The 15,812-nt window shown below is 42.5% G+C and overlaps 1 protein-coding gene across 4 annotated transcripts in view; it reads right to left on the reverse strand.

Annotated features, from left to right (window-relative positions):
• The window catches only part of GCFC2 (GC-rich sequence DNA-binding factor 2), a 48,321-nt gene that overhangs the window by 13,840 nt on the left and 18,669 nt on the right, over nt 1–15,812 (reverse strand). For all 4 annotated transcript variants that reach the window (XM_019481259.2, XM_019481251.2, XM_006267190.3 and 1 more), the window contains exons 5-9: nt 8,307–8,395; nt 6,434–6,549; nt 4,793–4,979; nt 2,276–2,399; nt 469–556 (exon numbers count right to left, since the gene is read on the reverse strand). In XM_019481259.2, the coding sequence (XP_019336804.1) occupies nt 469–556; nt 2,276–2,399; nt 4,793–4,979; nt 6,434–6,549; nt 8,307–8,395 (604 nt within the window). The remainder of the gene's footprint in view (nt 1–468; nt 557–2,275; nt 2,400–4,792; nt 4,980–6,433; nt 6,550–8,306; nt 8,396–15,812) is intronic.

A 15,812-nucleotide genomic window follows, 5' to 3' on the forward strand; every position in this document is an offset into this window, starting at 1 on the left:
CCGGAAGGGAAGGTACTTATTGTATCATTTTCGTTTATTTTGCAAGTGGGCTAGATTACATACTAGGTCATTTCCATCTCCAGTTTCCATGATTCTGTGACTTTCAATCTACTAATATTATACTGCTCCTTTTATCAGCATTTTGGCTATCCACACAAATTCTTCATACCAATATATTAGGTTCTCAGTCTCAGAGAACAACACACTGATATGCAGATCCTAAATGACCAGAGAATCAGGAACAGAAACAAGTAACAAGAGAAAGCTTGTTTCTAAATAGTCCTATCCTAAGCTTTAAAATGTAGTAAATTTCTTGGTAACAAATTATTAGATATAATACAAGTAGAATTATAAAATATAAGCTTCATATTTAGTTATCCTGCTGTTTGACATGCACCGTAAACAATAGGAAGTTACTCTAACAATGTGTAATGTTCGAAGTAACATGCATTTATGTTTTATAGTCACCTTCGAGCCTCATAGTCTTTCAGCTGCGTTTCCTGCTGTGTTTTTTCATCAACTCCCAAACTGTCATTAGTTGATTTGCTATTCTTACCTGTCAAAGAATAAATATAAAATATTTTTGTTTGTGTTTATTTGTTCTTTGCAGTGTTTAGAAATAGAAGAAAAAAGAAAAACCTCTTTGAAAACCTAAACAGTGCCCTCTGCAGTGTTAAAGCACCTGTAAGGACGATGAGAGGTGGCAGTTTGAGTACATAGTATTAAGTCAGAGATAAGTATCACATTAGAATAAACTTGATAAAGTTAGAGGGGTGTTGCTTCTCAGTATCTGTTGGGAGACGGAAATAAATGCCTTACTGAGAACTTTGCTGACAGGTGTCAAAGTGGTAGGAAGGGGGAACTGAGTAATAGAGACTTCTTGTAAATGAAAACTTAATCTCTGTAATGTTCTATTGCAAATTCAACAAATTATTCTAACTGTTAAACATTATGAATGATGGACATTCATTTTGGAAGCTAGATCTGGTGATAGAAACCAGGGCTAGACTAGTCCACTAACAGTGCTGCCTACCACTGCTGTTGAGTAATTACTTTAACTGAGTTCACTCATGAATTGTTCCTGGTCAGATCCTTTGATCCAACAGACAGCGACCTGACTGGCCCAGTCACTTAATATCAGATTTTCTTTTTTATTGTGCGCGTGTGCACACATACACACAGTTTTAATTAAAATAGTTGTAGAAAATCTACAATTTTCTGCTGCACTATAAAAGGCAATAAGAACTGCTTTTCCACCACATTAAATAAATGAAGGGAGGTAACTTGGTAATAAAAAGGCTTTGCTAGATATGTATGTGAACTCTTATTTGTTACAGATTTGATAGCATTTAAATCTAATTTTAGAGGCAACGACTAAACATAGAGCACTATCCTACCCTTCCTCACTTTATACTTATTGTCAGTCTGCTAGAGCCCTTCAACAAACTGTTCACTGGCTTAATAGGTCAACATTTTAAATTCCCAGGCAGCTTTGTGGAGTCAAAGTACTGAGCCAAAATGATTGATGGTTACTGTAGCTACATGTTTCTGGCATCCATATGTTCAATGGCAGCTTCAAGCACAGCTTTGTCTCTACAGACCCAAAATGTTATGAATGACAAAGGACAATAAAGAAACATATAACAGTCTACAAATGATGAACTCTCATTATGGAAAAAAAGATGTTACAATCTTAATATTTACTAAACCTATAAACAAATAGGAAGGACAAATATGAAGTTGGATAAAATTGTCACAATGTCTCTTTTCTGTTGCCCTGACTAAATATCATAGATATCCAAATGCTGTATCCAAACTTCAGACAACTAAAAACAAAACATGGTTGTCATAGGTTTGAAAATGCATGTCAGTATACTGAATTGTCAAAACTGGGATATGAAACTTGTCTCAGCTCCTTTTAAATAATCAGTCAACAATAGCACTGAGATTAACAATACAAGTTCAATTATAATAATTCAAGGTGACTGCCAGAATTAGCTTCTCTCTCTAATATTATATATGGTATAGAAACAAAAGAATAAGTAAAGGAAGTTACTAAGTCTGTACAATCCCAAGTCATAATTCAAATAAATCTGGTTTTCCAAAACAGTGTAATGGAAAACTTGCCACATAGACAGGGCAACTTAAATTATTTTTAAAATACTCGCTAAATTTTCATCCCCCTACAGCAAAAATTATTAGTATACATGTATTTCTGTTCAGAAAGTACAAAGTTCAGTTGCTGAAAAGATCATTTTAAAAATTTCATACTAACTTGATAGCTGTTGAATATAAGCAGATTCATTTCTCAGATCATCTTGCCTTCGTTTCAAGAGTGTTTCAGCTGGTTGCTGGAGAAGCATGTGCATAGCTGATTCTAGTTCATTAATTTGAAGTAGCTGGAATACAGTTAATCATTATCACATTTTCAGTTACCTAACAGAACTACAAAGAGAAGCCAAAATAAAAAAATTTGCAAACGTAACAGTAGTTTCCCAATTATTTTAAACAAAATAAATTAAATATAATTATTTTTAAAATATTATGTTTATGTTAAAATATTCTCTATAGGTTGGGTAACAGGTTCCTGTTCATTTTCATTAGATTTTCAAATTTATAATCATGACAGATTGAGAAATATCCATCTATTGAGAATTACATAGAATAACATTGAAAAGGAACTGAAAATGGTATTCTGAAGTTCCATGTCTGTGGAAACCTGACTTCTGTGTATCCATTCAGATTACAAATAAAAGATGTTTATCCCTAAAGCTCAATCCAAATTCTGGAAGTCAAGCTGCTACCTGCCCTGCATTTCATACAAAACCACCAGTGATATGGATTCTGCAAACCAAAATTCACTCTTAGTTACACATATATAACCTTACATCCTTTGGAATAGACCCTCTGATATCTTTGTAATTTCAATGCTTTAAACAGTTTTTTACGTGTGTTACAGATCAGGATTTACTACGCATTTTTATTGATAATGCAAAAGATGGAATAGGCCAGCTCATTCCTAGCTGTGCTGGTTCTCATGGGAGGGGGATACAAGGCAAATCTTACTTTGCTACTAAAATAAATGAGACTTGGAGCATTCACAGGGAAATGTAAAGAAAGGCCGCATTAACAGTCATTTTTAAGAGTAGAACAGTACTTACTGGGATTGTGGACACTGTAAACCAGCCCTAATTGATACCTTGTCATCCACAGACTTTTGCTTCCAGTTTCAAAATCTCACCCAGCACTTTATGGAAAAGCTGTGATGAAACTTTCTCTCTGATTTAATTAAAAATAATCACTAATACAAACTAGCTCAATTGTTCAATACTAAAAAAAAATCCCAATTATTTTGGCAGAAACAATTAGAAGAGGTTCTCATTCCAAAGGGTTCAGCAGTTCAAATGGGTCCACTTTCCTTTTGCAAGCTGACAGAATCAAGTATATACCGAGAATGCTCATAACTGTAGCTCTTTGTAATTCAGACTGCATAGCATTATCTAGGGCTGGCACAAAGGCAGTGCATTCCTTGCCTCACCCAGGTTGCAAGTTTTCTCCCCTCCAAACTGCATGTGATGTTTATGGTGGGAAAGCTACAGCAAACAGCAGTGGTTCAGTTAGTTAGATATGGCACAGACAAGTTGAGTAAAAGAATTTCCGTACAGATCTACAACTCCAGAACCACCCCAACATGAAACCCTTCACCTCTTCCATTCTTTAATATTGAGCAAATTCCTACAGATGGGCACACAAGTGATTTAGACAGACCTTCCTGTTAGGGTAGCTTGTCATATTTTATGCTTTAAAGTTGCACCTGTTTATAGAGTGGTGAATTATGGCATTGTTTAAAGTTTTCTTTTATATTCAGCCTAAAGTTCTGTATAGCCTCATTGTTATCTGAACTCTTCATTTTGCTGGTGTTTGCAACATCAGCTGGCCTTGTTTCTTGCAAGCAGCTTATGGCCTTGAGTTTGCTCGCATGATGTTTCTTTCCTTTTTCTATCACTGTGAGAAGGTCTTCTAACACAACATGGTAATAGTTTTGTTACTAGCTCAAATTAACTGAACTTGGCACTAACCAGCTGAGTCAGAGGGATGAAATGATTGGATATGTTCATGAAAGGTGATAAAGGAGACCAATGGACAATGCTTAAAGACACAGGAAAAAGACTTTCTGTATTAATAAAGTTAGACTTTGATTTTAGGGCACTGAGTTGTCTGTGTTCATATTTCATGTTCCATTTAAGAGTTAATTGTGCTTTAATGATCCCTAAGCACTATCTGCTGGTCAGTGGTGTAAACATTCCCATTTATTTTTTATTTGGGTCAAAGATAGGATAATTTATAATTAACACATGTCTACACATAGACCCATTCCCGTTAAATGTTTAACTTTGGAAGACATTCCTGTGTTGGCAGAGCAATAAAAAAAACCCCAAAACATAGACAAGTAGGGCTGGAAGGGACCTCTGGAGATCATCTAGTCCACCCCCTACTTGCAGCAGGGACATCCCTCTCCAAACCATCCTTACCTATCCTATGACTAAAACTACACAGGCAACCCTGTCAGATAGCTAATCCTCATCCCCTCTGCAGCAAGGATGAGCACAAACCCAGAGGAGCAGAAGGCTCCACAGCAGAGGGGGAGCACTGCAGAAGGGATGGTGGCATGTGCCATTGTCCCTGCCCTCATACTACACTAGACCTTTGCAGCTATTCTATTCACTAAATATTGTAAACCCAGTCCCATGTCTTTAAAAAAAAAAAAAAAAAAAAAAAGCAATATACATACCTTTTCATTCAAACAGTCTATCAAATTTTCCACAAAAGTTTTCATAGCCCTGTAGAATTTGTAGTTCTGACCAACGTCCGAAGACTTCTCTAACTCTTGAATAGTTGTTTTTGAGCTTTCAATGTCATGTGTGTATTTTTCATATTCCCTCTGATGGGCCCGGTGGATATCCTGCAGTGATGATACTCTAAAAAAACACCAAAATGTGTAAACTAAGCACAACTGCTGGCCAACACATTAATCCACAGTTAGCATTTCACAGTTATGTTCTCATACCCAGCCTAATCTGAGTTGAGCAATGATAGTGTTTACAGTGTTTCCCTTTCCATTAGTCCTGCTCAATTTAAGTCTTCTATAACATGCCAACATTTTTCAAACTGTGGGGTGGGGACAGGTCTCGCCATTGTTCTCCAAAGTCTCATCTTTTGTTCAAATGGTATGGTTGTACATATCGAATGCAACATTATTATTTCACCATTCCTCAGATCACAAAAAAAAAAGAAGAGAAAATATGGTCTCATGAAGAGCTGAACAATCCACTGCGAGGGTATATGTGGGTCTGATTGCAGCACATGCTGATACATCTGGGCAAGCTTAATCTAATTCAGAAGAATAACAAAAACTGTGAAAATCCAACAGTGTAGCCTTTAGTGTGTCCTAGCTACTGTGGGGGCCTGTGGCGTACACTCAGGCTGTTAGCATGTGCTAAAGCCTAGGCTGCCATATCTTCATCTGATATTGCTATTGTTACCTGATAGATTAAGATGGCATAAGAAAGCTAGTTTTATGTCTATGACAATAATATATAGGTGTGATTGTAGCATATGCTAAAGTAGACTTCTAACCCTGTACAACAGATTAAATTGTTACTGGTTTATCTTTATTTTCAGCTTTTAAGGGCAGACAGGTAAAAATGATACTATAATACTGTTAATCTGTATATCTAATTCTCATTTCTAAATGTTATTCTATATGCAAGGGAAGTCAGAATTTAATCAATCCAACTCGAAGTGTAACTGGGTAGTTCTGTGTCTTGGATGCCTATGTCACAGCCAGAGACTGGTGCCCTGGTCACCCCCATTTAATTACATTACCGAATCCAACCAAGTCTTAAATACTGAAATCAACGGGATTTTGCATGGGAGTGGCAATCTCTCTGCACATAGCTCACCGCATGACAGGGCCCTAAAACTGGTGTTAAGTTCTATCTTTGTGCTGATGCACATCCAAACCTCATTCAAACAGCTGTTTTTATACCTCCCATCACTGCACAGCCACTATTTTTAGCAGCAGTGGAACACTTGCCACCATTTTAAAGAACACACCACCTTACCCTACTCAGAATATGTTCAGATGATTTTATGGTCCAATTCAAACTAGTTTCTTGCTCCAAAGAAGCTACATTGGTTGTAGGAAAATGGAAGATTTTTTTTTTTAAGTTCTACATAGAGAATCAGAACATTTACTGCTGAGCACAGCTAAAATTGTACTGCTATTCAGATACAGCAAATACATGTAAAACAATAAAGCTACAATCATCTAGTACTTGGGAAAGATTGTAAAATGGTTTATAAAGACATTAAACAATAATGTATTTAGCACAGGTTGCTCAATATTTATTTGCAAACCACGAGCATTTACCTTGTAGTCAGTCGCTTCTTTACAATTTCCAAGTCTACAGGTGGCAGTGAAACAGAGGGATCAAATGTTATCTTCATGGTTCGAGATTTATGCAGAAAAGCATCCTCATTAATTCCCTGTAAGAATTAGCTGTGTTATTTTTCAGTAACTTGTTTTCTTATGCATAGGTAGGCCTTACAATTGGAATATGCAGCAAATTGGGTACAGTGTGCATAGCTTAATATCATATTTCTAGACTGAATGGAGAGTAAGTGTTTCCTGGGCACAAGTTTTGCAAAGTAAAGTTGAATAAAAGGACAGTTCTTCAGTTTGGACTACCCTTATTTTCTCTCTCTTTCTCTCAAATTATATCAATAGTTTTCTGGACTGTACAGAACAACTGTAATGGCAACCATAACCTGACTAGTATTTTGGAATATGAAAGCTCTCCTGTGTAGGGGTGTACCAATAGAGATTTTTGCAGAGAAACTGATAGCTGATTTTTAAGGAGGCATATTGGCTGATCCTGATCTGATTTCCGATACGCAGCTCTTCAGCTTGAAGAGTTGCATCCAGCTGGTAAGTCTGGTGTGGTGGAAGGGGAGGCAAGGGGCGTGTGGAAGGGAAGATCAAAGCCCCAGCATTGAGGGAGGGAATGGGGCTGGGGAAGGGGAAGGCACTGACCAGCCAGGGCAAGAAGGGGCGAGGGACAGAGCCACAAGCAGCCCGTGCAGGGGGGTGGGGGGGGGAGGAGTGTGTATGCCCCCTGCATCTGTGTGGCACAAGGTGGGCTGCAGCTGCAGGCAGGGGCCGGGACAGGCACAGGACAGTGGCATGGCTCATCGGAAGGGGGGGGGGGGGGGGGGGGGGGCGTTCCTGACACTGCACATGGCTTGTCTGGCAGCTCCTGCCGCTGCTCCTGCTGCTTGTCCAAGAGGGCAATTAAGAAGATTTTTTTTGGAGGATGAATTTCCCCAACTAAAGGGTCTACAACAAACTGAATCCTGTGCTCTGGCACCGGAAACTAACCCCTTGGAGTTACCCAAGAGGTAAATGTGAATACTGGCCTTACACTTCTTCCTATCCCAGAAAACAAATGACTTATGGAGAGTGAACTTCCCAGGTGCGTGTGACTCTTCCCAACGAGTACAGGCATTTGGTATGCTTGTCCACAAAATGGATAGCTCCCTCACAGAAAGGACAAAATGTGAATCCTGGCAAGCTTAGGATAGCCATATCAGCAGACAAAGGACAGGTATGGCAAAAGAAAATGGCCCCGCTCAACTAGAAAAACTATATGGCAAAGGTCAATGGAGCGTCAGGTCTCGCTGGAGAACAATGAAAACTGTGACAAAAATGAGAGAGAGAGAAATAAGAACTAAAAATCAAAATGGATCTGCAAGCAAAGGAGAAAAAAAAAACAAACATAGGTCAAAAGGTGACTTCAAGGGCAGCCATAGACTGAACACACTTTAGTTTGGAGCAGACTACAGAAACTCCATTCTGCACCAAATCAACAGGGAGGAATTGAGGAGCAGAAGGTGTTTATCACTCTCTGTGCCCAGGCATGGAGCACACGAAGGCTAAGGCTATGCTAGGACAAAAAAAAGTCTCCAAACTTAAATGCCTGAGAAGCACAATGTACAAGCAGAGGAACATGTGAATGGTCAAGTGCTTGACAAAGAGTATATCCTGTAAGGTTAATAACATGGTTTGTCCTTGGAGCATTAGCAGACTCTTCCCCTGTCTCTTGCTCACTTAAAGAATTAATGTCAGCTCCCCAAAACCTTGTCTAATGATCATGGAAAAAAGAAGTTTCAACACTGATCCCCCCCCCAAAATTCTCTTACATTGGAAAAAAGAGCAGGGACAATAGCAAGAAAAAACATATTACCTGAGAAAGTTTGAGTGCCTTCTTCATTTGCTGTTCTTCCCATTCATTTTGAGTTTCCTCATCTCCACTTGATACTCCACTCTCAGATACTGGAAATAAAAGAAAAAATAATTATGCAATCTATTACAGACTGTCTTTCCATCTATACCTCCTACCCAGCAAAAAAATTGCTTCTGTTCCCACAAGCTTTACTGTAGAAATGATATGGGTAAACAGAAGAGCACAGATGGGATTCTCAAAGTGGGACACAACAGGAGATGGCTGCAGAAATGCATAAAATTCAGAATTACACCTGAATGCTAAATCCCTAGAACATGCTTTCAGAGTAAACTGCTGCTGCAGAGCCACTGGAATCATGAAGCACTGTATTCTACAAGCATGCTGGAAAGTTTTTATTTCTTGAACAACACTGTACATGACCCATAATAAAACGAGGTAAATAGAGGTAGTAGTGGTACAGTAAGCAGGACTATAAATGTGATAACTTCATCAATGAAAAATCCTTATGCATATTCTATATTGTGTCAGCTTATTTCAATGACAAAAGTGAATTTTGCTTACTATTTGTTCCATTTTGCATATCAGATCTAATACAGATATGGGAAACTAGGCTGGATTCTATTCCTGCTTACTCATCAAATGAATTGTTAACTCAGTTCACATCTTGCAACCCTTATTAATGTAAATAACATAAGGACTGTTGTTCACTCTAAAATGTGAACAGCAGAATCTTTACGATTAGCCGAAGAACACGGGTTCAACTTCTAAGATCCCCAGCTGAGCTAGCAATACTGGCAGTTAGAGAAAAAACAATAAGCACCTTCACTTGGATATGGCAAAGTGGAAATTATTTAAATGTCAACAAACATGGGCTGTCCCCAGTGAAACTTTAACAATGTCACTATTCAGAGCATAGTCCCAATTTTAAGAAGTTCACATGTTGGCCTTGAACTACTTGATTAATTCCTTTTAAGGATGTCTGTCAAGATCTTCAAAAAGCTAGCCACAATCAGTAAGTCTGACCTTTTGCTGAAGGTTGAAATAGCAGCAATAGAGAATGGAATGACAGCCACAGATATACTTTACATGAGCTATCAGAAATTGATATAGGACTGCAAAAAAACTAATCTCAAAGGTCATTCATATAGTAAAGGTGATGCTCAATATTAAAAAATTGTAACTGGCTTGAATAAAGTAAGAGAAGGTTTAAGTTTGTAGATCAGTCATTAATAAACAGTATTAAAACTGAGTGTTTACTTTGAAATAATCAAATGACTAAGAGTTAAAAAAATATGTAAGTGTCTACCTGGAATATAAATGTAAGATAAACTGATATATAATAGAAGAGCAACAGAGCAGGAAATCATTTAAAGAGCCTCGAGCGATAGTCAGAAAAAAATAATACAACGGAAAAAGTAAAACAAACACATGATGATGAAACACTCAACATAGGTACTGATTTCATGGGTGCTTCGGGTCTCAAGCACCCACTGAAAAATGTTAGCAGGTGCTCAGCACCCACAGAACCACTTGCAGATGTTAAAAAAGGAAAAAAAAGGAAAAAGAAAAAACACGCTTTACTGGAAAAAAAACCACATGACTTCAACCCAGCTCTGCAGTGTCTATAAAGATTGGGCACTTCAGCAATGCTTCTTGGCACTTTTAGCTGAAGCTGATTCAATCAGCTATTAGATAAAAGTGCCAAAAAAGCCCCACTAAAGCACCCAATCTTTACAGATGCTGCAGAACTGGGTAGAAGTAACATGTTGCCTCTTCTGGGCATGCATGGGGCTTGGCACAGGAACGCACCGAGTTAAAAGTAAAGTGCCAGGTTTTTACTGGGTTCTTTTTTACTTTTCTTTTTTTTTTTTTTTGGGGGGGGGGGGGGGAGGGGGAGGTTTACACCTGCAAGCACCCACCAGCAAAAAAAAAGTTGGTGCCTATGAACAATCATTTACCGAACATTAAATAGCCAGTTTAGCGAACATTAAATACTGTATCTTCACACAGACCACATGACCCCAAATAAGACAAGCATCTTTTTGGGGGGAAGTCAGAATGAAGAAAAAGATTTTTCCAGAGTTATGGCCACATATAGCAGGGACACGGCCTAATCATCAGCTCACTCACCCTTCCTTTTCTGCTCAGGCAAAAGCTACGGTCTTAAACCTTTCACAGCTAAATTATCAGAAGCTCTTGGCTGCTCTGCCAAAAGTTGAAACTGTAGCTGCTGCTGAAAACAGGACTCCAGCGGTGTTGGGCCCAGGACCCATGCAAGGCTCAATCTGGCCCACGGACCAGTCCCACCCCACTCATTTGGTTTACAAGGCCAAAAGGTTGAGCACCACTGGACTGAGCCATTAGGCAGTGATTGGTGGACCGGGATAACAATTAAAAGCTAAAATGACAAACAGCAGCAGAACCACGGTAAGACAAGAAGCATCTTCCTAAAAACTGCAGAGCTTGGCCCAGAACAGCAGCTGACCATGAAAATCCCCATCGGCATGGGAGTTGCGCTGCAATCCGGAAGCTCACAAACCCTAGCTGTTGCTATCAGTAGCTAACCGCTTAGAAGTGATCGATCAAACGTCAGTGCTGCTGTTATGGAAGTCCATAGTGGTAGGTCTGAGTTGTCACTGTGCTGTGCCACAAAGCCTGGCACTGCACATGTTCTTGACAGCTTTGCACAGATGAGATTCCCAAACTGTATTATGCCAAAGACTTTATCAAAGGGAAATGATATTTATCTGTGCTGCTGCAAGGGAGGTCTATTTTTGGTAATATTGTTTCAACAGTTGGGAGAGATGCTAGACAAGCTTTCAGGCACAAAGTGCCCTTGCTTAGGTCTGGGAAAGAAACAGAAGCAACCTATGCTAAATACAGTATAATGGAGATAAACATAATTCATTGTTTTATCTGCTATATATTATCTAACATAGTAGGGGACACCTGGTATTCAAAAAACAGTTGAAAGCCCCTTGTCCTATTAATTTTAACTAATAGAGGAAACCCTCGTTATTTGCGGGTTGGGCATTCGTGGTTTCAAATATTCATGAATGCCGAACCTGCACTTTAAATACACCTTATATACTTCCAGGAGCTCCGCACTTGCTGCTGCTGGGCTCCCGCCGCCGGAGCCGTGCCCTCCCCAGTGCCTTATTTGCCGATTTCACCATTCACAGGGATCACGGGAACTTGTCACCTGTACTAGTAGAGACTCACTTCATGTCGTTTTCCACAGCACAGAATGGTAGTAAGGTCCTGTTCCCCAACAGTTTTAGCATGGCTATCCACCTGTGCTTCTTGAGTGACCTGCAAATTTCCCAGGTCACACTTTTTGATTAGCCTGATAAGTCTTTTCCTGGTCAGCTGACATGGCATTCTGTTAAAGGTGCACCAATGCATCAAGCCACTATCGGATTGGCATCGATATAAAGAAAAATTTCTGTATTGGAAATAGGCCCGATGTGGCCGATAATTTGTCCGATAAATGTCCATGTGTGCACGCAGTGGCAGCGCAACATGTAGGCAGTGAGGAGCAGAGCCATCAGCATGGAGTGCTGCATGCAGCTGGTAAATCTGGTGCGGTGGAAGGGGAGGGGGAGGAGAGGTGTGGGGGTGCAGATAAAGGCCCCCATGGTGAGGGAGTGTGTGGGGTTGGGGCTGGGGCCAGGGCTGCTCAGCCGGGACTGGGGTGGGCACAGGACAGAGACATGGCTCATCAGGGGGCATGGGAAGGGGAGCGCAGCTCCTGCCGCTGCGCATGGCTCATCCGGCGCTCATCTGGGAGCTCCCACTGCTGCTCCCGCCACTTTTCCAGGAGGCACGGGGGTGGGGGTTAGGGTTAGCAAGATGAGCAGCAAGAGCAGCGGCAGGAGCTGCCAGACAAGCCATGCACAGTGGCGGGAGTCTCCCCCCCTCTCCCTCCGATGAACCATGCCACTCTCCTGCACTCACCCCAGCCCATAGTTGCAGCACCTTGCACCACACAGATCCAGGGGGCACACGCACTCCACCCCCACGCACAAGCTGCTTGCAGCTCTGTCCCTTGCCTCTCCCTACCCTGGCTGGTCAGTGCCTTCCCCTTCCCCAGGCCCATTCTCTCCTTCAACACTGGGGCCTTGATCTGCACCCCCCCCCCCCCCATGCACCCCTTGCCTCCCCTTCCACCACACCAGACTTACCAGCTGGATGCAACTCTTCAAGCTGAAGAGCTGCATATAGGAAATCAGATCAGGATCAGCCAATGTGCCTCCTTAAAAATCCGCTTTCAGTATCAGCTGCAAAAAATCTCTATTGGTACACCCCTACATTCTGTGGTTAGGAGAGCTTTTGGTGGATTTTTTTTCAATGTCAGCAATTATATTCTGGTTTAAGAACAAAATAGGTTTCTATTGGAGAGAGTTCAGCGAAGGGCAACAAAAATGTTTCGGGGTCTGGGGCACATGACATATGAGGACAGGCTGAGGGAACAGGACTTAGTCTAGAGAAGAGGAGACCGAGAGGGGTTTTAATAGCAGCCTTCAACTACCTGAAGTGGGGTTCAAAAGAGAACAGATCTGGACTGTTCTCAGTGGTGGCAGATGACTGAAGAAGGAGCAACAGTCTCAAGTTGCAGCAAGGGAAGTTTAGGTTAGATATTAGGAAGAATTTTCTCACTAGGAGGGTAGTAAAACACTGGATCAGATTACCTAGAGAGGTGGTGGAAGCTCCATCCTTGGAGGTTTTCAAAATCCAGCTAGACAAAACTCTGGCTGGGATGAACTAGTTGGGGCTAGTCCTGCTTTGAGCAGGAGGTTGGACTGGATGAGGTCCCTTCCAATCCTCATGTTCTACGATTCTACACAACACTCATTACCATATCAGAGCACTTGTTGGTACCACATTACTAATCACATGTGCAGGCTAAAAAGCACATGTAGCAGACTGTCTAGATTTGAAAGCGTTTCAGGTTTTTAAAATATGTTTCTTTGTATTTATGCTAGAGAAAAGAAGGTACAAGAAGTACACTCTGCACTTGGAATAGAAAGTGATGATGTTTGTGACAGTACCTGTGGGGGTTTCAGTTTTGGACTGGCTCCCAAGGAAGTCTTGTATTCTATGTGAACAAACTCTTGGAGAATTTTATTGCCAAGAGCACAGTTTGGCCATAGTTCCATCCCAGAGCTTGAGGTACTTTTACAGTACGTTACAAGCACTTAAAAAAATGGAATTTGAAGCACTTCTTAATTTGTACCACTATCAGCAGTATACAGACAGAGTCCCTTCCCAGCAAAACTGACTCAAATTTTGTCAGAACCAGTGACAGTATACCACTTCACATTCATGGGGAGATGAGCAGGGATATTAGCATCTCTTTGGACATCTCTATGTCCCATAGAGAGAGGATGGCTTTGGTCTCCTTACCTTGAATGCACTGAGTGAGCAGCACCCCATCAAGTATTGGTGGTGCTCTCTACTGAGCTCACACCAGTTTTGACCTTGGCCATGCTTTCCACTGTGTTCAAGCACTTCTGCCAGCTAGTATGCCACAACGTATCAGCTTAGAGCCCAACAAAAAGTCATAAAGCCATGTTCTATGCTGTGCAAGTCCATGAGTGATGTGCCCAGAGAAGATATAAGAGATTCCAGCTTAGCAGCTGCTGTACAATCATAGGACATGCCTTTGGATACCTTGAGACACAGGGGAGAGTACATGGGGTGCACTTGAATACTAATGATCATTAACTGTCTGAGGGCATTGGAGACCATGGATGGCATCCACATCCCCATCTTCTGCCCAGCCCAGGCTTTCAGCAACCGCAATGGCTACTTCTCCATCATCCTGCACTGTTGACCACTGGGGATGCTTCACCCACATCTTAGCCGGTTGAGTGGACAGTGCCCATGATGACTGCGTCTTCTGCAACTCCCACTCCCTGGGCTGATGGAGTGTGGGCACTACACTGCCGGGATCCCCAACTTCGTTATCAGCGACATCATCATTCCCTCCTCCTCACTGGGGACATGGCCTACTCCCCTCTGCCCTGGCTGATGAAACCGTACCGGGCCACCTGGACTACCAGAAGGAGGACTTCAGCTACTGCCTAAGCAGGTGCTGGATGACAGTGGAGTGTATCTTCAGCCACCTTGAGACATATTAGTGGACACTTTAAGGTGGAGGAGAACCTGATGCAACCCATCATTGCCACATGCATACTCCACAACATCTGTGAGACCAGGGGGAAGGTCTTCCACAAAGCCTGGGCCATGGAAGACCTGAGCCACAGACCAGGCCTAACAGCGTGAGCACATATGGCACAGGATGGGTGAGAGGATGAGCCCCAAATAGCCAGTACCTTCCTCATCCTCATGGACAGAGGTATGTAAGGCTTTGAGTTGCCAGTGCCCTGGTACCAGGCCACAAGTCTGCCCTGGGCTCCTCTGGCCCCGTGTCCCACGCAGCACTGCCCACAAGTCAGGCTGCTCAGGCACCATCTCCCTTCCCCTCTCCCTCACCCAACCACTCTCTCCTCAAGAGGAACACACCAGGGTACAGGGAAATGGTGTGAAGAAGAGATGTGCCTTGGTTTAATAAAATGTTACAGCTGCCAATTTTTTTATGCATTTATTAAAGAAAACCTGGTGAACACTGCCCATGACAGAACTTGGTCCCCTCTTCCCAACTACCACAAAGCAGCAAACCTTTGTAGGGGGTGGGTGAAGTGAGAAAGACGCAACCTAAAAGGGGTGGTTTGGACAGGGAGAGAGGTGGGGTCAGGGGGAATGCCACAGTGGCTGAACTCAGCAAACAAAACTTTGGAGAAGAGGCACAAGGTAGAGGGGCTTTTGACCTAGCAACCTACTTCAGGGGTCAGGAGAGCAGGGACTTCTCCATGTAGGAGGTGGACAGGTATATGATCCCAGACCCATTGCCCGTCTGAGAGCTACAGTGGGGAAGGCAGCTGCGAGGCACAAGTCACCACCAAAGCAGGTGCTGTGGACTCCAGGCTCTCCCACACAGGACCTTCAACCCCTGCCCCCAAGGCCCAGTCTCCCCCTTCAAGGACCCCAGACCCATGGCCCACACCCATGCCTAGGGCTCACGTCATGTAGTTGGCCCGAGCCCAAGGGCTGCCTATTCCCACTGAGGCTATGCTGCTCCCCTGCAGCAGGACCTGGGCCAGGAGTGAGACCACCAGGAGTGGAAGAGCTCCCTCCTGCACCCCACAGTTGATGAGTGGATGAGCTGGGGCTAGCAGGCTCCATTGCCAGACACTGTCCTGGCGATAGTCTGGCCCACTGGGCTGGTGGGCCACACACTCCCCCCCATTCTGAGTGCTCCTGTGCCTCTTTGGGACTGGCCTGGAATCACTTGGGGGACATGCACATGCAGAGCAACTTCCAGCACTCGGAGGTAGTGGGTTAGGCCTGGGAACAGGGGTAGTGTCACTGATGGCCCCACCATTGGGTCTCGGGCGGCCGAGTCCCACTCCTCTCATCCACTACTACTCCCCAGAGCAGGCC

This window comes from Alligator mississippiensis, chromosome 1 (assembly GCF_030867095.1).
Source record: "Alligator mississippiensis isolate rAllMis1 chromosome 1, rAllMis1, whole genome shotgun sequence".
NCBI classification, from domain to species: Eukaryota; Metazoa; Chordata; order Crocodylia; family Alligatoridae; genus Alligator; species Alligator mississippiensis.